Consider the following 23,515-nt stretch of genomic DNA (forward strand, 5'->3'; position numbering starts at 1 on the left):
ATCCTACATTTTGTTTATTTATTCAACTACTGAAGGACAGTTGCCTGGTTTCCACATTTTGATTATTCGTCATAATGCTGCTATAGACATACACGTGCAAATTTTTGTGTGGACATAGGTCTTCATTTCTCTTGAGTACATACTAGGAGTGGTATTCTGGGTCATATGGTAACTGTATGTTTAATCGTTTGAGGAACTGCCAGACTGTTTTCCAAAGTGGCTGAATCATTTTACATTCCCATAAGCAATGTATAAAGGTTCCTATGTCTTCACATCCTTGCCTGGATTTACCTTTCAGCAATATTATTTTGCTAAGAATGGTGGAATGGAAGGCGAGGAGGGAAGCACCCTGATACCAGTGGAGGGCATACAAGCTCTGGACTGCCTACTTTCCAATTTCTTTAATGTGAGATTAAATACATTTTTATCTCATTTAATCCTCTGCTATTCTGGATCTCTGTTAACGGCAGCCTAACAGTATTCCTAATTCATGTGGTCCTATTAGCACATCTTGAATCTGGGTAGCCATCCCGCCCCCCAAAAAAATCATTGCATTGAATATGTAAGGATTTTTCCTTCTATGGAAAAGTTTCTTTGTCATTCTGTTCCACTCTAAAAACTGCACATTATTTCCTTCTGAATTTCACATTCCATCATTCAATCACCATTCTCTTCTTAGAAATTGTTTCAGTTCTCACTAACACCTTGTGGGTGCTCTGCAAGATTAAAACAACTTGATACCCAGAAACAAATAGAAATGTTGGAGACGGAGCAAATTTTTAAATGGGAAGGAAAGCACTCATTGTGGCTTATATAAAATGAGCATGAACTTCTTATTTTATTCCTCAAATGTTATCCTAAATTTTAGGACAACATTAATAATGATGAAAAGTCACTTCAAGCTTTATCTTAAACTCTCTGCAAGCCTGGGGAATTTCAGTTCCATATTAACCAGAGAGTGCTTGTGTCAGATATCTGTTCACTTTTAGACATTGTTTTGGAAGCCACTTTTAGCCTCCATGATAGGTTGTTACACTCATAGCCCAGGTTTTCACCTTGGCCTTTGGAAAAGTAAAAGGAAACCTGAGTCATTAGTTACATAAATCAGCTTTTTTACTTACTTCCTCCAGTGCTTGTGTTGCAGTTATCTGCATTTTGAGGGGATACTGTGAACACACAAACCACCTGCCTGTTTACTGGCTCTCGTGTAACAAATGTAAATATCTGCCACAAAGCAAGTCTTTGATAAATAGGGTTTCTAATACATTTTCATTTAACTAGTAAATCACCACTGGTGGAAAGGAGAACATAAAGTCAGGAAATTTTGTGATCTGTTTCTCTCTAACTGCTTTAATTAACTGATTGATACATTGAGCCAACATTCATTGAGCACCTACTATGTTAGAAATAGCACATCATTCTGCTAAAAAATAGTCTCTTTTTCTTTCAAATTTCTAATAGGGTTTACACAGAAGTTAATGATTCTTGGAATCACATATTTTAAAACAAAATATCTTGTCCTTCTCTTGCAAGGAAGACTTTTTTTTTTCTTATTTTAAGGGTTTCATTTTCCCCCCCGAATTTTCCCCTCTAACAAACAGGAAAATCATTTAGCTTTTGTTGTTAACAGGTCAGTCTGAATGCCTCATATAAAAGCCAAATGCAGGAGCAATGTTCTTCTCTCTCAAAATTTCTCCTGACTCTCAGCTTTTCAATAATTTGCTATTTTGTAGACTATATTCATTATTTGTTTACTCGTAAGCTTGTATTAAGGACTTGATGTTTGCTCAGCACTGTACTTTGTGCCGTACTGGGACAGGCTCAAACCTATCTATGACAAACAGAATCCCCAAAGACAGTATCCAAAGAATAATGTCAAGTTTAAAGGTTATACACATTTCTGGAGCTGTACTATATTATTACCTTTCTATTTAAATGATGCCATCTTCTCCTATATATTTTTCTCTATCCATCTTAGCCAGGAACCTTTGTATCTTGAGATTAAGCTAAATTTCTTGGTTCAGACAACCCTGGATTCAAGTTCTTGTTCAATATCCTATTAGCTGAATGCCTTAATGGCACTCTGGGCAGTGTTTTCATCTGTAAAATGGGAATAATAATTTCATCTACAGTACTGGGTTGCTGTAAGGATTAAATGTAGAGTATACAGTATATGCCAGGCACACAGCAAGAAGCCCATTCGTGTTAGCTGTGGATTTCAGGTTGGTTTGCCTCTTTAGTCAATAACCGTATTTTATTCCATCCTGTTAAATTTCTATCAGTGACGATTCAATGAACTTTTAAATAAATATATAACATAACTGGGGATGGAATCACAGCACATAGGGATTGCTTTTCGGCATAGATAATTTTGCGAAGCACCTATTCCCACACTTTTTCTTCCCGTGATCACTGCAGGGCACTCTAAAAAGCAGGGTTTGGTTCTATCCTAATGACAAAGGATACGAGAAGATGAAACGACTGTAAGTGTCAATAACTTAAGTATAAAAGGTATATAACGATATGGGAATTTAAAAATTATATACAACCATACCTACAGTTTTCTCCACACCGCCTTTTTTCATTTAAGCCCAAACCTGACTTCCAGGTACAGGCCTCTGTAACTTTTCTTGACACTGAAGTCATGAAGTCTTATGGCCCTAAAGCCACAGAAATCTATAGTGAAAACAAGCAGCACGCACTACGCGCGGCACAGAGGGAACCCTGGGGCTCCGCTACCGCTCCCACCTTCCGACCAGGTCATTGTGACGCAAGTGCTACAGACACGTGGAACACCTGCGAGAGAGCAGGGGCGGGGTCCTCCTGGGCGGCAGATCGGAGCGGGAGATACCCCAGGAGATGGGGGTCGACGAGAGACCCCAGAGGGTACAGAGAGGGAGACTCACTCCCCCTATCCTGGACCCTCCTCGAACAAGGTGAGGCCATGGCGCCCTCATTCATAGAGATCCTGGGGTTCTGCAGGGAGGGTTCGCCCTCCCGGGCGTCTCGGAAGGCGAAAGGAAGGGAGGGGGGTGGCGGCGCCCCAATCGCTGGCGCCCGCTCCCCCTGGCCGCTGCGCTGCGCTGCGGCGCGCTCGGGCTCCGGGGGTAGCTATTCCGGCTGGCGGCCGCCGCTGCAGGAAGGACCGGTTCCTGCGCTTCCCCCGCCCCCTTCCCTCGCCTTCTGCTGACGTTGACGTCGGATGAAGGAGCTGGAGGGACTCTCCGATCGCGGCCGGGAGGCTCCTGGGGGCCGGGGCTCCGAGGTACCTGCCCTCCGGGGCCGGGGCGGGGGCACGCCGGGTGGGCTGCAGGCTGCAGCGGGAGAAGCCCGGCAGCCGGGGCGGACGGGGGCCCCAGCCTGGGACAGCCAATTCTGTCTACCGCGGGCGGCGGGTGACAGGCGGGTCGCCTCCTCCTGCCACTGATTCCCATGCGGAAACCGCTACAGCCCCTTCTCCTCCCCCGCCTGCTCCCTTGGGCCTGGGAAGGTCTGGAGGATGCGCTCGCCTGAAAGCGTACGTCAGCCCCGGGGGAGCGGGAGGGAAGCGTTCCAGGCTCCGGCCCCATCCCTTGCCCCAGCTCCGGCAGCACCCCCACGCACGCCAGCCCACCCCACCCACTCTGTGCCTCGCCTCCCACCGGCTCTGGATTCAGGACCTTGAGGTCTTCGCGTCCAGGGCTGACTTGTTGACAAGTTCACCTGCCGCGGCGCCTGGTGCTTGCATTTCTTTTAATTGCATTGCCCATCTTTGGCGGAGGTGGCAAGGAGCAGATAGGTATACCTCTTTATAATCACTAGTGCCCGGAGACCTGAGCTTGGTCCCCAGTGGGCGAGGTGTTCACTAGCTTCGGACCCGACCAGAGCAAGAGTCCCTAAGCAGGCCAGGTCCCTGCAAACCCCGGCGCGCCCGTTTCCTTTGGGCGCTGCTGACTCCGCCTTTCCTGACCTGGGGCTATTGCAGCTCCTGCTTCCTCTAGAACCGAACATATCCTGTTATTATGTATGCCTTTGCCCATCGCGACTTCCCATTAACCTTTCCCACTGTCTTTTTACTTGGAGTGCCCCCTAGGCTCCTCAGCTTCTCTTTGGGGGTCTTAAAAGTACTGTGCTCTTTTCTTTTGCTGGTGAAAGGCATTAACTAACTGGTTGGGGAGAGGTGTAATTTAAAAAGGGAATCAGGTTCTCTTCTGTTTAGATAGCATTAAAAATCAGCACGAGAAAATCAACTGCCTTAGTAACTGAGATCTGGTAGCTTTATAAAAATGAGCAGAGCCAGGAAAATATATCACACGCTGGTTTGAAAATTATATTGAATATAAGAAGAAATGCACATAAGGCATTGGCCATTAAGGTCCCATAAATTATGACTCATTGCAAACATGTTCATGTTTAAACATTTCAGTAAAGTATGTCCAGAAAAATCTCAAATTGGTTTCTGTTGACTTTTAGTTTAGATTTTCTAAGAACTGAACTGTTCCTGGGGGTTGGGAAGTGAAATAAGAAATGCTTATTCGTTTGAAATGAATGCTTCAGACTCAGTTTCTTACCTTCCATTTAAAACCCACACATTCTAAACATACTTTAAAGTGGATTTTCAGACTAGTTTTGTTTTAGAAACATTTTGTGTAGAGAATACTATAGGGGCAAAATCAGTTTATAATCCTTAATAGTTCAAATGTCACTGTTTGGTTTTAGATGGCCATGGTATATATTTAATTGCAGGAGATGGGGCTTTCTAAATACATCTTTTTGCGTTATATAGGTAAAGAGTGGTACTGTTTATGTTAAAAACAAAAGATCTTTAGAAAACAACAGTTAAGCTATTGAGTACAATTTATAATAGCGGAGAGACCCGAGGTTATAAAACTGACTGTGGATACTTCATCAAATGCTGAATACGCCGGATGGTACCTGCCTGGGCAGTTAATTTTATAGCTGTCGTTCTCCCAGTTGGTACACTTGAGTATCTAGCTGACTGTTTTCTCCGAGCATCTTTATTGCTATGCCTTTCTCTCTATGTCAACCCTCTGAAAACTACAGAAAATTTTGTTACTCAAAAGAAAACCTTAAATATTGCTGCATTTTCAAGGCATTTGATTAAACAGTACATTTTTTTCAGGTGCAGACAATTTTATCAGAGGCAGGGAAGTGTGGCAACTGTGAAATGACATGGCAGTGTAAACCTGTGTTGATTTGAACTTTAAGGTTACAGAAACCTTATACAGGAAACGGTGGGGAAGTTAATAAGCCACATGGATCAGGAAGAAGTTTTCCTGTTTATTGGTTGAGCCTCATAGCAGGAAACCTGAGGATAAGTGGCAACATTTAAGATCATTGCACTGGTCACTCGTGTCCTTCTCACTCCATCTACTTTGTCAGAGTTATGGGAACCGTGCACAAGTTTGTTATCTGCATGTTTTTGTCCATCAGGCAACATAGGTCACTAATTAATTATCTGTGTTCCCATCTTCATCCCCATCCAGAATCTGCCTCAGCATAGCCTTAACTTCAAAGACTGATACAGGAGAAACTTTTTCCCTCATATTTTCCCAAAGCTGTCCTATGTTATACCACAATCATATTGAGCACCATGGAAGATGTGCAGAGAGCACACACTCTTTGGATTCCAATGGAGCAGGATTGAAACTCAGAGATACAACTAACTAGCCACATGACCTTGGGCAACTTACTTAAGCTCTCTACATTATTTCCATATCTATAGAGGAAAAATATCTACCTCCTGGGGTTGTGGTAGGATTAGAGATAATGTATATTGACCTTTAACAAATAGCCAGATGTTTTTCCAGGAAAATGGGTTGACTCAGGAAGAACGAAGAATTGCAATTTAGGATATATAGTCTAATGGTGAACCATACACAAGTGCAGAGAAACAAAGGAGAGGAACGGTCTTTTATAGACTTAGGAGCTCTTGTAAACAGAAAGCCCATTAGAGGAAACTGAAAGTTCGTATAATGTCCTCATTGGCTGAGTTATGGCAGTTTCCCGTTAGCCGAGCTAATCTTTTCTTCCTCCTGCTGAGGTAGTAAAGTGATATCACTTCCTGTCAGAGATGTCGGGTAGTCTCTTCTATTGGAGTCAGTAGAGTGTGCTGAGTGACGTTCTTTCTAGTTGTCGATTCCATTTTAAATTATGTTTCTATTTACTAATTTTCACCTATATAGAAAATGCTTTGCACGGTAAATAGGACTCGAGTAGTAGCAGTCATTATTCTTTCACATGCTAATGTGCAACCTGTATCTGAAAAGGATGCTACTGTTTTCCCCCAGTGATAGGGAAGGTGTTCCAATTTGGTTTTGAGTAGGTCAAGTGATTTTGTACCAATACTGATAGTTTGGGCTTTTGGGAATACTTCCTGAAGTTGGAGAATGCAGTCTGTGGTCCAGGAACGAAGCAAAGCTAATTTGTTCCAGCGAGGATGGATCTTCCAAACCTCTGCCATGCAGATGTGATCCATAGACCAGCACCACTGGCTTCCCCTGGGATCTTGTTAGACTTAACAGAATCTCAACCTGCCGTCACCCACCACGCCCACTGAATCTGAGTCATTCGAGTCTACATTTTAACAAGATCTCCAAGTGATTCACGGGTACATGAAAGTTTGAGAAGCATTGTTCTAACCCAGTATTTATCGAACTTTTCTGTCCACTAGAATCATTTGGGGGCTTGTTAAATGTGGATTCCCAGCCTGGTATCTCCCATCTCTTGTTAACACCTCTGGTGGCTCTGATGTCTGCTCTTTGAGAAACACTGCACCAAACTTTTTCCAGCATACTGCTCTAAGATGAGCCTATGCCCTCTTCCTTAACAAAGCTGCACACATTCAACCCCCTTTGAGATGCGAAAAGTAGGTATTATAATCCCTATCTATGTGATCAAATGCAGACGATAGGCTTGAGATACCCTGCATATGGTCGAACAGCCTTGAACGTCTATAAGTCCAAGATGACCATTCTTTCACTACGCTAGATGCTAAATATATGTACTGTGTGTGTGTGTGTGTGTGTGTGTGTGTGTGTATGTGTGTGTGTAATTTCAAATATTAATGACTCTCTTCAGGGCAGGGATGACTGTACATAATACGGCATTTTATACATGCTTTTAAAACAAAACCTCCCTTCTATATGACTGTCGACCAGTTACTCAAGAGAACTGATTTTGAACTTCATCCATAACATGAGAATGATGTCTGCTTGTCAGTGTTGTCAGGATAAGTATAATGTTCATGAAACATGCATCTCAGTGACAGAGAAGTGATCGTTCCTCAACTAATGGTAACTACTTGTTCCAATGTAACCCTAGTGAGAGAGAACGAGTTCATGGAAAGCTGAGAAAGTGGCATTGCTCATGATGAGAAGACTGTCCTGCTTAGTCAGATGACATCATTCACCAGGCCTTTGACCAACTCAGAGAAGTGGGGTCACTACTCCGTACTGGGCAAACATATGTTGTGTCTGTGCCATGTGCCATGCTCTGGGCTAGTACTGGGAATCCCAAGACAAGACCCAGACTCTACCTGCTCTAGGGGAGCCTAGAGCCTAGTAAGGGAGACAGAGGAGTCAGCTGACAATTACATTGCAGCAAAAATAGGGAGGCTCCCCACCCAGGTGGGAGAGAGGGCAGAGAAAACCTGAGAAGATTCATGGAGGAGGTGGCCCTTGAGCTTTATCTTAAAGGTTCAGTAGGAATTTGGCAGAGTTGGGAATGGAAAAAGTCCCCCCCCACACAAAGTATCCAGGAGTACAAAGAGAGAGAATACGGTGGGAGAATATAGGGAGAGAATACTGGTAAATAGTCCTTGTGTCTGGACCCCAATGTGCATGTGTATCCCTTATTAGCTGAGAGACCTTGGGCAAGTTTGATCATCTGTGAATTGGGAAGATTAAATATATGATTTCAGTTATGTGCTGGATAGTCGTGGTGGTGGACATCTAAGTGGAAAATAGGGGACTGATACTAAAAGTCATTAAAACTAGAGAAAACTCAAGAGGTCTATTTTATAATACATTTAACAGAAAATACATGAAGTTAAGAGAGGATGACTGAAAAAAGACAACTGAATGCAATACTGTACTGTGGGGAGAGAAACAGGAGGTATATGTGTTTAGTGATGGTCCACTGATTATATAGATAATGTTATACCCTGAGAGTCTAGATTTGAAAGTGGAAAGATCCTCTCATTCTAGGTCTGAGAGTTTTTGTACAAGGAGTGACTAGAAAGTATTGCAGCCGCTTTCCCAGAGCAAACATTAAAATCTCTTCCATTACTAACCATCATCATAACTTCTCACACCCTCTTCTCTGTTCCCGGAATAGGGCATGTACAACGGTGTTTGAAACCTAATGGTACTTAGGGGAAATCTAGCCTTCTCTGTAAGTTTCTGGGGTAGTACATCCTAAGCCAGAGACCAAGGAGCTAATTGCGATAAATGCTCCCCCTCTCCTTATTTATAGGAACCCTGATAGCCACCAGGAGTCCATCAGCAGGTTTTGCCGTGCACGAGCACCATAGTGGTAATGGATTTGGGACTAATGCAGGGTCTGAGCCTGATTAGGAGAGACTGGCTTTATAGAAACAGAGCCCATTATCTAATCTCTCATCCAGATGTAGAGAGGAGTGTTTCAAAACGGGAGCTCAAAAGTCGAAAGCAAACCTGAATTTATTAGTTGTTGACTTGGAGCAAACTACTTCACATTTCTAAGCTTTTTTTTCTCACAGGCCAAAGGAGGTGGATCCCCTTCGTGGTAGTGGTGTGGAGATGAGATAACGGGGTTAAGAGCTTCATACATGTGAAGTGGTCAGTAAATGGCAGCACATAGTTATTGCCCTTTGTCCAGCGTCTCAGTATTTACTGAAGGCCAGCTGTGTTTCAGGTACTGTGCTTGGTAGGAAGCAGTTAGATCCCTGCCCTCAAGGGACTTGCAGTCTCGTGCAGGAGATGAGATGTAATTAGCTCATTGCAGGAGAGTAATGAGTGCAAGGAACCACCAGAATGGGGCAGTTAATTCTTCAGTGGGGAGGACAGGAGTGGGAGGCCCCTGAGGGGTGGCTGGGTGGATGTTGGGTTGGGGCAGGCTTCACCGAGGAGGTGACATTTAAGGACACTCTTGAAGAAAGGTGTAAGTTGGCCAATTGGATAAAAGAGGGCAGGGCATTTCAAGTGGAAGGGAACTTTGCAAAGCCTTGAAGAGGCATAGTCTATTTGAGGAAAGCTCTAGCATTCTAAAAGGACCCGAAGGAATAGTTCTGTGTGAGGTATAATAAAACATTTGGGAAAGGGGGCCAGAATATGAAAGGGCTTGGGTTTTGTGCTAAGAAGTTTGGAATTTTCTCTGGTAGGAGGGTGATATGATTAGATTTTCATATTATAGTAATAGTTCAAACCGTGGTGTAAAAGATGGGAGTGGACAGATACCAGAGGAGTGTTGCCTCTGAAGACCTTGATTAAGTCCTGGCTGTGAATATATAAAGGAAAAGATGTAGGTAAGAGCTAAGTTTAGATGTACTGTGTTTAAGTGCCTCTGGAACATCCAAGTGAAGATACAGTAGGGAGATAGAAATTTGAACACCCCTTCAGACCACCAGGTCCACATTTCCATCTCTGTACTGTATGTAATCTCCGGAGAGGTATTTAATTTTGGAAATCATTGACATGCAGGTGTTGTTGAAGCCATGGAAGTGGATTCCATCGCCTATTGAGCAAGTAAAGTGTAACAGAAGACAACCAAAGTTGGAACCTTCTCGATCACTCGTATTTGAGAGGTGGGCACAGGGAAAGGAAGAGGAGCTAACAAAGAACATTGGAAAGATACAAAAGTATAGAGAGTGTCTCTGGAGAAATCAAGGAAGGGGAGGGAGCTCAGTCAAAAGTCAAGTGAAATGAGGACTTGAGTTGGGCTCATACTGAGAAACTTCATCTGGTGTTGTGGAGAGAGGAACCAGACTGTCTGTGTAGGCTTAGAACTCCGTGAAGAGAAGGAAAAGGATGATAACTGGAGTAATAAAGAGAAGGAAGAATATGGGTTGAGGACAGAAAGGGAGGTTGATTAACTGGAAAGAGGGCATAATAGATGGACGAAAGTGGGAAGGGGTAAAGGGGTGAGACCCATGCCTTCTGGAGAGAAAGTAAACAGCAGCGGTTATAGTCTTGGTGCTGGCAAGTTCCAAAGAAGTGAGCAGTGGTGCATGAGGAGTGGAAACAATGAGAGGAGGAGCCCAGGGCCATCCAAGGGCCATAGTTCCCCACAGTGCATGAGGTGGGAGACTGGTCATCGTCACCCTGTGGAATTTTCTTTCACCTGCTGCTCCTTGAAGGCCAGGAGTTGAGTGTCCTTGTAGCTAATGCTTTTTCCTTGGTGTTGCCATAGGCAGCATGGGCATGCTTGTGACATAGGTAAAGTGCATTGGTACCAAACCACTCCGCCCTTTCTGCTTCTGGCTTCTCTCTCCTGACCTGGAGTTCTGTGCCTTTGGGCTACTTCCTGCTTATTCTACCTGCCCTGCCAGGTATATGTCCAAAGACCCTATCTTTCCTGATCCCCATCAAAAGAACCAGTCTTGTGGCTTATTCACTCCAAGCATTGCTGCAATTTAGTCCTGTAAGGTTCTTAGAAAGTAGAGAGAACCTGGAAAAGGGATCTTATATTAGTTCTCAAGTAGTACCAACTAGATGACCCAGCATGGGCAAGGTGGCTCTGTCGGTTGGTACATGAAAATACAGACCTTTCTCTTGCTGTCTGCTTCCCTTTGCTGCTGATTCTTATTTTAAGGTCCTCTTTTTGATTCTCCCTCCCCTTCCTGGACTGCCTTCATCCCATGTTCTTAAACCAGCCCAAACTCAAACATGTTCTAGTGGCCACAAACATGTTCCAGTGTCTTTATCCAGACAGTCCTTGAATACATGCCATTTCCAGAAAAAGGAGCTGTGGTGGTTTGTTTACAGGACCTGTGCACAGTATAGACATTTTATAAACCACATATTGGTGTCTTTGTGTTTCAGTAATTTAAGACTAATAAAAAAAAGTTTACTCTGTGCCTTGGGGAATTTTCTTCCGTCCTGGGCCTCAGTTCCCTCCTCTATGAAAAGAGATTGGATTAAATGATCTATAAATTCCCCTAGCTGAGTGATCCTGTAGAGACATAAGAAATTACTTGATCATCTCTTTAAGATGCTTTATTATGAATTTAACATTAAAGAAAAAGAATCTTGTAAATATTATTGTCTCCCTAATTATTCTGATTGCTGACATTATGCTAATGTATAATTTCATAGAGTTGTTGCTATATTCTTTTTCTCCTGTTGCACCTGTAATAATAGTAAGCATTCATTTATTTCTACATATTTGTATATAAATTATATATACTGCATTACATTTATAAATATATGTATACATTTTATATTTATAGGTATATATATGTGTGTATATATATATAAAGACAGAGATTGTTATCTTTTCACTTTTAATGGTTTTATAGTTCATCCGCTTCTCACTCACATGAATCTGATTTGAAACAAATAGTACATTTTGTATGTAGATTTGCACCTTTTTAAAACAACCTATGAATATATGGAATGCAACCATTTTCTAAAGGATTATATATGTTTACACACACACACATATATAGTTTTTGTATACATACATATATGTATACATTTGAGATTTTATTTTTATAACATTTCTGACAATAATTATCAGGGATTCTGAGGAGAATTAACTGTTTAAAGGTATTTGCATCTGTACAGAATACTCATGACCTAAGTTATGGAATTAATTTTTAGCTCTTTGCTGATTTGCTTAATGCCATAGGCCAAGACTGTCCAATGAAAAAAAATGACAGCCACATGTGTAATTTAAAATGTTCTAGTATGCACATTTAAAAAACTTAAAAGAAATGGGTGAAATTAGATAATACATTTAATCCAATATATTCAAAATATTATTTCAAAATAAAATACGTATATAATATATAAATAAATATAAAATACAATATGTAAATATAATACAAAATACAATGATATAAATTTTAAATATGTACAAATGCATCAACAGAAAATACATGTAATGTTTATCAACATAAATAAATATAAATGAGATATTTTACCTTTTTGGGAGGGTACTAAGTTTCAAAATCCAGTGTATGTATGTTTTACATTTAAAGCATATGTGAATTCAGACTAGCCATATTTTAAGGGCTCAGTAGCTGCATGTGGTTAGTAGCTGCTGTATTGCACAACACAATCTTAGATCATCAAGTTAACTTATCTCAGCGTATTCTTTCATAAAAAAAAATTTTAAGTTGGTGTCATTCTTTAGCATAATGTTTATAAGAGCCTTCCGTATTTTATAATTGGATAATTGGTTCCCAAATATAAAATACAGTTTTGAAATATAAATTAAGGAAAATATTTGTTCTGTGCTGGCAGTTGAAGGATGTGACATTTGTTTACAGAAGTTGATTGAGACCTTTGTCTGACTAGGGTGTTCCTTCGTTAGTCACCTTTTGAGATTATTAAGCTTTTACAGAAAAAGACACCAAAAGGACTAGAGATTAAACTCCATATGCTAAATCCTAGTTGACATTTGAAATTTACATAAACCAGCCTAAATAAAGTCAAAGGTGAATATAATTTATACAACATGTTTTTAAAATTAAACTTGTCTTTAGCAAAAACAATCTTTGTGTTCTTTTTCTGTTTCTAGTCTTCTAATCCATTTTCATATCATTTACTCTTGTAGTTCTTGGAGGTTTGTTGTTTTCACATGCCAGCATCTTTGTTATTGTTGCCCTGATTTTTGTTGTAGCACAAAATTCACTCTTGAGCATCCTGTGTCAGTAAGGCTTTAAGAGAAAGACGGGCGAGACCTAGATCGTGCCCCTTGTGAGCAATTTGAGTTGGATGCTTTATTTTGTTTTTAGTTTGCTTTTTGGGGACATAACATTTTAACCAATACAAATGTTAAGGATGAAAGCCTTTTTGAGAATATCTTGGAATTTCTTTTTAGTTTCCTAGAATATGATGTGCTATATTTGGTATTTGCGAAACACCTCTTAGAATAGAGGAATCAGCTGCAGAGAGCACCAGGGCAGTTAGTGTTTCAATCCCAGCATTCCTTCTTATGAATTTGATCTTTAACCTGATTTTGGACAAGTTTTCTCCATTTTTAGAACCCCAATGTCCACATCTTTAAAATAGATGTGTACGTTATCTCTAAACTTTCTCTTATATATAAATGTCTCTAAAAGTAATTAAAATTAGCTGTATAGTTTTTGTGACTGAGCGCATCCTAGATGTCACCGAGCCTACAGATAAGCAGAGTGAGGCCAAATAAGTGAAGTACTTGGAGGAAACAAAAGATTGTGGCACGGTAATGGATTTACAGGTGTTTATTTTATATTGAGCAGCAAGCATATTGGGAGACAAGTTATATTGTCATTAAAAAAATTTATTTAAGGAATGTGATTTTAATAGGTTTAGAGAGTCATTAAGTTTAATTAATGCCCGAGCGCTTTCAAAATGTGACTGAAATGATCATTTAAAACTGTCCTAAGACCCCAATTCATTAACAGAAAATTCAAATTTTAACAGTGACTTACTGTAGGGTTTAAATAAAAACTTACCCGTTTTCTAGCTGCCTTGAATAAGGTTAGAATCCTGTTTTCCCCTTGTAAGATTTGCTGACTCATAAAATTAAAGCATGACTCACAAAATTAAAGCATCAACATGTTTCGCTTTTGTGAATTTATGAAATGTCAAAAATCATTTGCAGAAGACACAAAACTCAATTAGAAACGGAATCCATTATGGAATGCTCAAATAATCCTAACCTTAACAAAATGTGTGCTGAGAGAGAGTAGTAAAAAGACCCATAAAAGCTAGTCAAATTACATTACATTAATTAATGTTTAGCTTTTGAAATAATGAAAGATAATTCAACTTCCCACCCTCCATAGGGATCTCTCTTTTTCAGCTGAGTGAACAGGATCTGATGAATCAAGATTTTAAAAATAATAATAAATATAGTTAATTATGCCTGGAGGACTGTTTCAATTTTTTCCCCTGTTTCTGCTGAAACCGTTTTAATACTTAAATACTTACCCTTCATGGGAAATTATAAAAATCATTACTAACATAAGAGAAAGTCACTAGAGATAAACCTCTGGGGAAAAAAGATGAAAAATACTTTGAGCAAAAGAAGTGCGCAAACATTTTTTAACTCAGTACCTAGCACCTCTGACACATTTGTATTTCTTCCTTTCAGTAGGCGAGTCATCGGGAGCCTGCATCGAAACCGTGGCTCTGGAGCTAACTGGCTTTGTTCTCTCAGGCCTGTTAGTGACCTCTCCTGATCACAGGTCCCCATTTTAAAAGGCAAGAGCTTCATTTGATTGTGTCTCAACTTCCTCTAGGCTCTAAATTATATGACTTACATTAGTTCTGAGACTACACCAGAGAAATGAACACAAAGACAAAACCAAATATTGCAACTGGTAATATTTCTAGATGAAGTGAATCTCTGAAATAGCAGGAATATGGAACTCGCAGAAAATTCTATAAATTAGTGTCATGCAATTGGAAGCTAAATCTAAGAGACATGCCGCAGTCTTCCAACAACATTTGTTATGGATAGTCAAAGACGAACCCTCTAGACAGGGCATAGAAGGTGCTCCCTAAATGGGAATAAACACCATTGAGTGTCTGTGCTGCAGTGGCTACAGAATATACAGTAGTACCTCGGTTTTCGAACGCCTCTGTTGACGAACATTTCGGTGTACGAACGCCGTAAATGCTTCGGTTTTCGAACACTCCTCGGAAGTTGAACAGGTCACACGGATTCCGCTGAGTGCAAGATCCTGAGGCCTAGCTGTCGGCTGTTTTCCAATGTTCCAGAACTTGAACGGTCTTCAGGAATGGATTATGCTCGAAAACCGAGGTTCCACTGTATCTAATGCTGAAAGTGACAAAAGATGGCCTCAGAGATTGACCCCTGTGTCTCCCCTATCACATCATCTTTAAGTTATAGGAATGCACAGCTGCTTAGAATTGGTTGTGTGCACACACCGTGCAGTTGGTTCTACTGCATGTTCTTTGCTTTCCCTCTGGCTAGAATAATACCACCGCCACCACTACGCCGCACCCCCACAGACATACACACAAACTCTTAACCTTCACATGGCCAGCTACTACTGATTCTTAGGAACTCAGCCCAAAGGCCATGCAGGACGCCAGCCCTGTGCCCTCTCCTCTCTGTTCCTCTAGCCCTGCCTGGGCGCCTTCCTCTGTCATGGCACACGTTCCACATCACAGACAACACTTATCATTCCTTGACTTCCGATTCTCCTTTTCAATTGTACACAAATAGCCCCAAAAGTCTGGGACATGTAGTGATATGTAATTTTACTGAAGTTTACTTTTAAGAAATCATTCTGTGTTTCATCAGTTCAAGAAACCATGGCTCATAAGATCTTTTACCATTTTATGTTCCATAAAGAAAGAAAAATGACTGCCAAACAGTTGACAACGTATCAGTGGTAGGACTCATCCCGGCTTCGGGGATGTTGGAATGTGAACAAATTTGTGTCGCATTCAGTTGACATGTGGTGCCATGAAGTTGGTGTTTGGGAATGAATGATTTTACTATGGGATGATTCAAACTTATCATTTTGTACTCACATCACTGTAAGACTGTTTGTTCTGTTCTCTTAAAAAGTGTGCTTCATAGGGAGGAAAAAACTGGCCCACTTCCCAAAGAAGGCTAAATGCCGGTGTGCACAACAGAACTGGAGAGCTCTAAAACAGTGACACTTTTAAGTTAGAAAATAGAAATTTTGAATAAATTAGAGAGGAAAATGACAGATTTTGGCAGTGGCTCAGATCTGCAGTTCAAGAGAATTTGCCATATGTTCAGTACAGATACAGGAAAAAAGGATGCTGCTCTCGGTTTCAGCTAGTACTCCAACTAACAGAAAAACTGCTCGCTGATGGAAGAGAAAAATCTGCTGCTAAAGTTGGGAAGGTGATAAATTTGAGACGTGAAACTGTGCAAGACACAGGACACACACTTAAACGTGATTCAAGAGGAAGTTCATTGAAATATTTTTGTGGGTTGAGAGTGGTGACATGATGAAATGTAACTACTGGTCTCCCCTTTATTCTGAGTAAGGGTGGGCTCAAGAATTTTGGATTCTTTGCACGATCTAAATTAATCGGAAGTGCTGTCAGCTAAGTCAGTAAACTCATAGAAAAGGGTTCTGGGCTAGAACCAATGTTCAATGCTGCCTAAGGCAGCCTATACGGAAGGAATATACTTTCTCATGTTCTGCCTCCAAGCAGAAGAATCCAGGATCAGGGTCTAAGGAGCCGAAGACAGAATGACTTCTCTTCCTTGTAGCAATGCATCAAATTTTGTTTAAAGCGGGCTTGCTTTAGCATTCTGTGAACCTCACATTGTTGGAAAATATATTTGGGGGGTATTTAGAAAAATCTTTTGCTTATGTATCGGTCGTCCGGTGTATTTGAAATGACTTTTCAATGGCTATAGGAAATAAAAACAAGTGGAACAATTGTAGCCTGTCCACATGGATGGATAAAATTGCAGACTCAACACAGCAAGCATGTAAGAAAAGCATAGAGGGAAAATGAGCATAATTATTGCACAGAACCCAGGGGAGTACAAAATCTGAACAAAAGTATCCCTGCTCCCTGTTCTCCCAGTTCTTCCCATAGGGCAGGATGGTCTGTCAGCCACATGTGGCTGAGAACAGGTGTGGTTTTAATGGCCTTGAAACAGGAGGTGAGCATATTGCAACCCTACCAAGGTACAGCCTAGAAAAGGCTAAGAGGATTAGGATGGTAGTCCTAATGTCACCTAAGCAGAGGTGCTAACTTCAGCAGCAGCCCCACCTGTGAGCAGGGAGACATCTTTCCGCCTTATTTCTTGTCTTAGACACGGAGTCTGCTCCTCACAAACTCACCCCCACCCACTCTCAGGATTGTTACATCAAAATTAGGAACTTGATTTTTATTGATCTGTTTACTTTTGTACCCCTGCTTCTTTGAGTAGGTCTTAATTATTACTGGCGCATCTGTTTTGTCTTCCTTGGGGAGACAGTTTAGTGAAACACAAACATTCATGTGGTCAAGTTTTGTTGAACTTAACAATGTTGGTGCTTTTGTTTTTTTCTTATCATGGCACTCACAGTCCATAAGCAACCCGATACTTGTTCTTCTTGGCTTGTCTCCCAAGGTAAGGCCGCCACAAACAGAACTTTAGGAAGTTGTCTCTGTACCATTAAAATGCTTGAGGTATGATACCATTCATTTTGGGCTTCTTTCATAAGTACCTTGTAGCAGAAGTGGAGAAATAATTTCCTTTACAGAATCGTGAATTGAAATATTAGTTAATCATAGACTTTATTGTATTTTACAGAGGAAATGATATTCTTACAGCAGAACTTACAAATTTGGGGATGCATGAAGTTCTTTTGATATGTCCCTTGCAACTTCAAGAGTCTCCGGGGTCTGGGAATTATGTTTACATGTCTGTCTTTCTTGCTCAACTTGTACTGTGCAATCCTGTAGCCGCTAACCGCACACGGCCACTGAGCACTTAATGTGCCTCATCTCAGCTGCTATGTGCTGTAAGTGTAAAGTATACACCTGGTTTCAGACTTGGTACAAAAACACAAATGCAAAATATATCGTTAGTAATTTTTTATTGATTACATGTTGAAATAACATTTTAGATATATTGGGTTAATAAAATATATGATTTAAAAAATGTTTACAGTTTCTTTTTACTCTTTTAAACATGGCTATTACATCATTGAAAATTACGTAGGTAGCTCATAGTATATCCATTGGACAGAGCTGATCTAGACTGTCAGTTCCTTGCGGGTAGGGATAGTGTGTGGCACATATTAATTAGATGCTTAATGCGCATTTGCTAAACCACACTGTGTAATTGAAAGGAATAAATGGATAAGGATTGTAATGAGTTTTTAAAGTGTTGATTTTGACTCTGTGGGTTTACGAAGTCTTGACAGAGCAAGATGAGATGGATTTGTCAGGAAATCTTAAAGTGTTTATTAACTGTCCCTGGTGTACGGCGCTAGAACATACCGTAAAGGAAATGCAAGCCCTGGCTGCAGCTGCCTTCTCATGAGACGTTCAGATATGCCCTGTAGAGATGACCTGGTTTTGCCACCCATGATCCCTTTAGTCAGATGCTATAATTCAGCAGTTTATTCAAGAAAGTTGCGTTTCTAGAAAGAGTTTTTCCTGTGTGCCATTTAGCTGCGGTGCTCAGACTTTAATGTGCTTAAGAATCACTGGCAAAGCCTGTTACAAATGCAGATTCCCAGACACACTTCCTGAGATTCTAGTTCATTAAGCAGGTAAGGGAGGGGACCCAAGAATCTGCATGTGAACAGCCCAGAAGACCGCAGTGCACCTGGCCTGTAAACAGTACCTTGAGGAACACTGCCATATGGCATCATTACTTGGGAGTAGCCTGGAAGTCCAGGGAGAAGGGACAGTTTGCTCGGTGATATTATCTGTTACACTACAAAGAACTTAAATTGTTAAATATTTCAATAAGCAGTAATTAATTTTAAAAATTGTAGCAAATGAAATAATCAACAGTGAGAAGGCAACTTAATGGGAGACAGTATTTGCAAACCAGATATCAGATAAAGGGTCGATATCCAGAATATCGAGAACTCCTAACAATGCAATAACAAAAAAAATTACCCAATTGAAAAATAGGCAAGGACTTGAATAGATATTTCTCCAAAGAAGACATACATATGGCCAATAAGCATATGAAAAAATGCTCAACTTCACTAATGACCGAGGAAATACAAGTCAAAACCACAATGAGATATCACCCTGTACCCATTAGGATGGCTGCTGTCAAAACAAACAAACAAAAATAGCAAGTCTTGACAAAGATGTGGAGAAATTGGAATCCTTGAAGGCACTGTTGGTGGGCTTGTAAAATGGTGCAGTTGCTATGGGAAAAGTATGGCGGTTCCTCAAAAAATTAAGAATAGAACTACCATATGATCTAGCAATCGCACTTCTAGGTATGCATCCAAAAAAATTTAAAACAGGGTATGGAAGAGACATCTGCATCCCCATGTTCATTGCAGCGGTATTCACAATAGCCAAGATGTGGAAGCAATCTAAGTGTCAATCAATGGATGAATGGATAAAGAAATTGTGCTATATCCATACAATGGAATATTATTCAGCCTTAAAAAAGGAAGGAAAACCTGTCGTATGTTACAACATGGGTGAGCCTTGAGGACATTGTGCTAGGTGAAATAAGCCAATCATAAAAAGACGAATACTACATGATTCCACTTACATGGAGTCTCTAGGATAGTCAAGCTCATAGAAACAGAAAGTAGAGTGGTAGTTGCCAGAGGATAGGGGAGAAGGAAACGAACAGTTGTATAGTGGGTGTAAAGTTTCAGTCACGCAAGATGAAAAAGTTCTGGAGATTTGTTGTACAACAATATGCATATAGTTAACAATATTGTATACTTAAAAATTGTTAAGAGAATAAATTTATTTTTTTTACTGCAATAAAAATTTAATCAGAAAATACTATCCTAATAGTTACTGGTGAAATTGAACTCAAGGCAAGAGTATAATAACTTCATTTCCTTGAACAATATCTTTTCATGAGAAATAGTGTTGGAAGCTTTGAGCTACATGTGTGCTTGCTGTGAAGCTGTGTGGATGCGTCATGGCCTCTACACAGTTTACTGAGTAGAGGGCAAAGCTTACTCATCATGAATGTCATTCCCAAAGCAACTTGTCCAAAAACCTGGATGCCCTCCAGGAGGAAGAGGAATGCTGATCATGGGATGCTGTCATTCCAGCAGCATTAGGACACTCTAAGAAAATGTCCTCCTTCCTCTCACCTGAAGCTGGAATTTCAACACCTCAGTTTTAGTTCCCTCGAAACATTTTTTAAAAAATTTTGGAAACTCTAATTATTTTAGGGGTACTAGTTGCCAGGACTCTTTCTGAGGCAGAGGGAGAACAATTGCATTGATGTTGGAGTAGTCAGAGCATTCATCCACTGAGCATTCACTCTGACAGCCAGCAGTCTGTGTCTGGCCAGAGGCCGTCCCTTTAGGTAGTGAGCTCACCGTCCTTTCCTTAACTGGTAGGTAAGTGTGGCTGGGTTGGTTGCCCAGCTTCCAGGAGTGGGGCAAATGAAGTGAGGGGCAAAGGTATCAAGTGACTCCCATATTTACTCATGAGATGAAAATACAATGTCTGGCTGGTAAAAACTGAGTCACGTTTTCCTCCTTGGTACCCTTCTTGGTATCTCATTCTAGCCGAGCAACACTTTTTGTGTGTGCATGTTTTCTTTTTTACAGTGGGCTATTTTGTGTTTTAGAAATACTGATTATGAAATATTTCAAATCTGTAAAGAGACGTACAGATGCAATATACTCACCCCATAGCTTAACAAAGAGAACACTAGGGGTACAATTAAGTCCGTGGATACCCCTCTTAAATAATCCCCTACCCCCCCACTGCAGTGGTAACTGCTATCTGGAACGTAGTGTTCATCATTTCTAAGGAATTCTTTATACCTTCACTCTATAATATTTCTGTACTTCAATAGTACATAGTATTGCTTTGCATGTTATGGTCTCATATTTTAGGTAGTCTTCCATATACTTCCTTTTTCATTCAATCTGCTTTTTTACTTCTTAAACTTCATTTGAGATATTTCTTCCAGTGTTACTTAAACTATTTTTGACACCAGTGCACAGTCTTATTGTGTAATAGTGTTTGGCCCCTAAAATACAACTAGAACTGGCTTAGGTTGAAATTTTTACATGTCAAGTTAACACATAATTGTAATATAGTGTGTAACTGTTAAACATATTTGTTTTATTTCAGGTTATAATATAACTTATCCTCTCATGCTTTTTCCCTGCCCCTTCTCCCCAAATCATCAACAGTAGAAAAAGAAGAAGAAGAAGAAAACATGTCAGGACACAAATGGTAAGTCATTTGTACTCTTTTGTGAATTGCGAGAGGCTAATAAAAGAGGAAAACACATAGTATATGCTCAATAAATGTCTATTGAATAGAAAAATCAAGAGTCACTTTGCAATAAATAGCCTTTTGGTCCCTATCCAATGTTGAGTATAGTCAAGTTCAATATCTCTATTATGTTGAATAATATGGAAACCAAGTAACCAAACATATTGTTAAGTTCTTATCTAATGAGTATTTTATAAGAAATTTATTTACACACAGCTTTTCTCTTGAGAATCTAATGTTGGCTTTTCATCACCATTTCTTCAAATGTAATGAAATGATACCTTTTTTTATCACTAGCTTATTTACAACTTCTAATATTAGGGTTCTAAAGGAGTTGTATGTAGAGAAGCTATAAAACAATGAATGAGCACAACTCAGACTCATTAATTTATAGTCATGACTTCAACCGTCATGAACACTCAGGAGCCAATCATTGTTGGGATTAAATGATGATGAATAAGATAGATGTGGGAATCATATGGCGATGTTAGTGCTGACATTGATGTGCCCATAACACACCTACGCAGCACGGTTAGCATCTCATAAATTCCAGTGTTTCTGAACCTTTTTGAACCCTTGACCTACCAGGCAAATAGATCTTTGTCATGTTTTACCTCCTTTAATTTGTATCACGAAAAAATGGGGTGCATATTTTCATTTTTCAAATGCACAATTAATTATAACAAACAATATACTTTTTGATCCCTCCTCTCTCAGTAGAGAAGCAATCAGTCCAACTCCTCTGTAATATCAAATGTCAAACTTCAAAAGAACTTTTGCATCTCTTAACATGTAATGAGTTTTAAAAGGTCGCTATTAAAAGGCTAAGGGATGTAGTTTCCCTGAGTATCCCCATTGGACAGCTTTCTAAGAGTGGTCAGACTGTTTTTTTAATTGTTCCATCTTGCCTCATTAAGGCGAGGGGATGATTCCATCATATAGTGGCAGCAAGCTTGGTGAAATAAATAGTCATTCATGTAAGAGAGACTGGAGAGCCTCAAGAAGTGTGCCCTTCCCCAAAGTCTTTCTCCTCCTTATTCTGCCATTTCATTGCTTGCTGCTGAAATGCAAGGGCTACAGAAACCATTGAAATGAACACTGGACTGGGATCCAGGCCTGGATTTTAATCCTGTGTGGCTTTAGACAAGATTGTTAACTTTTTAAAACCTAAGATTCCTCGTATGTTACATGACAGGTTGGTCCACTAAAGTCCCTTTTTTTGTTTTTTTCAAAATGGAATTTTTGTTCTGTTACTCCATGACTGTTGACCAAAAAAGATACAATACAAAGAAGTAGACCTAATTCCCCATTCTTGGAAATTCCATTCCCCGGAAATAACCACAGTTTTTGGTGGACATATCCTTCCAGTCTTTTAATGCACATGCTCTCCAGAGAGATTATCTTTTACATTAAAGTTTTATATATTTTCATCTTATTTTCTCTGATGTAAGCTCATTATAAAACTTTTAACTATTAGTAGTCCAGAAACCATGAAAATCCCCCAAATCCTACTTCTCTCTCTAAAGATAACCATGGCTAAGGAAGTCATCTGAAACCCCTTATAATTTTTGAAAGAATAAATCTGTGAATTGAAAATTGTTACCTGGAAGGAGAGTATAAATCATGAAGTTTTGAGCTGCAGGTATTTTTGTATAGTAGTATAAAGCAAGTCATGTTTTAGAACATAGGCCTGGCATAGTTTGAGTGGCAATAGCCTGGGGTGAAAGATGATGTACCTGTCTCTATAGGAGAGACAGTGGGGTCCTGTGTGGGCCCTGGGGGCAGAAGAGGGGGTAGGCAACACAGGGAGAGTGGAGTGCCAACAGCAAACTTTCTGTCAGTAATTGAGGCACTCTTGGTCACTTTTACAGAATTCCACTTAATTCTCAATCTTTTTTCTACTTCCTTTTTGCGCACTTTTTGACCTGCTGTTCGCTATGCTCTTCCTGAAGATTGGCTTCCTATCTGTATTTTAAGCATTTATGTTTAAGAATTTAAAGTTTTAATATCAGAAATCTGTAGATTTTTGTAAATTTTTTTTTTCAGTTTTATTTGACTGTGGTAAGACTACTTCACATGAAATCTACCCTCCTAGCGAATTTTTAAGTGTACAACACAGTACGTACAACACAATTAAGCGTAGGTACAACGTTGTACAGCAGGTCTCTAGAATTTATTCGTCTTGCATAATTGAAATTTTATGACCATTGATCAGCAATTGTCCATTTCCCCCTCCCCCCATGCAGCCCCCGGTAACCACCAATCTACTCTCTGATTCCATGAGTTTGACTATTTTAGGTACCTCTGTGACAGATTTTAAGCATGCTATTTTTTAGCCTCTTATCTCTACTTTTCTGCCACCACTTCAGTATTGGCTGTAATGCTCTAATGACGATAACATGGTGTCCGGCTTTATC

General features: G+C 40.1%; 1 protein-coding gene across 11 annotated transcripts in view; it reads left to right on the forward strand.

Moving 5' to 3' along the window:
- The first annotated feature begins 2,787 nt into the window (after positions 1-2,787).
- The window catches only part of ICA1 (islet cell autoantigen 1), a 131,121-nt gene continuing 110,393 nt past the window's right edge, over positions 2,788-23,515 (forward strand). For 2 of the 11 annotated variants that reach the window (XM_033088484.1, XM_033088490.1), the window contains exons 1-2: positions 2,788-2,936; positions 20,952-21,056. In XM_033088484.1, the coding sequence (XP_032944375.1) occupies positions 21,040-21,056 (17 nt within the window). In that variant the 5' untranslated portion in view covers positions 2,788-2,936; positions 20,952-21,039. Of the gene's footprint in view, positions 2,937-3,109; positions 3,266-14,283; positions 14,394-20,951; positions 21,057-23,515 lie in introns of those variants that run through there. The other 9 variants (XM_033088483.1, XM_033088487.1, XM_033088482.1 and 6 more) reach the window with 7 other exon arrangements.

This window comes from Rhinolophus ferrumequinum, chromosome 20 (assembly GCF_004115265.2).
Source record: "Rhinolophus ferrumequinum isolate MPI-CBG mRhiFer1 chromosome 20, mRhiFer1_v1.p, whole genome shotgun sequence".
In the NCBI taxonomy this organism is placed as follows: Eukaryota; Metazoa; Chordata; class Mammalia; order Chiroptera; family Rhinolophidae; genus Rhinolophus; species Rhinolophus ferrumequinum.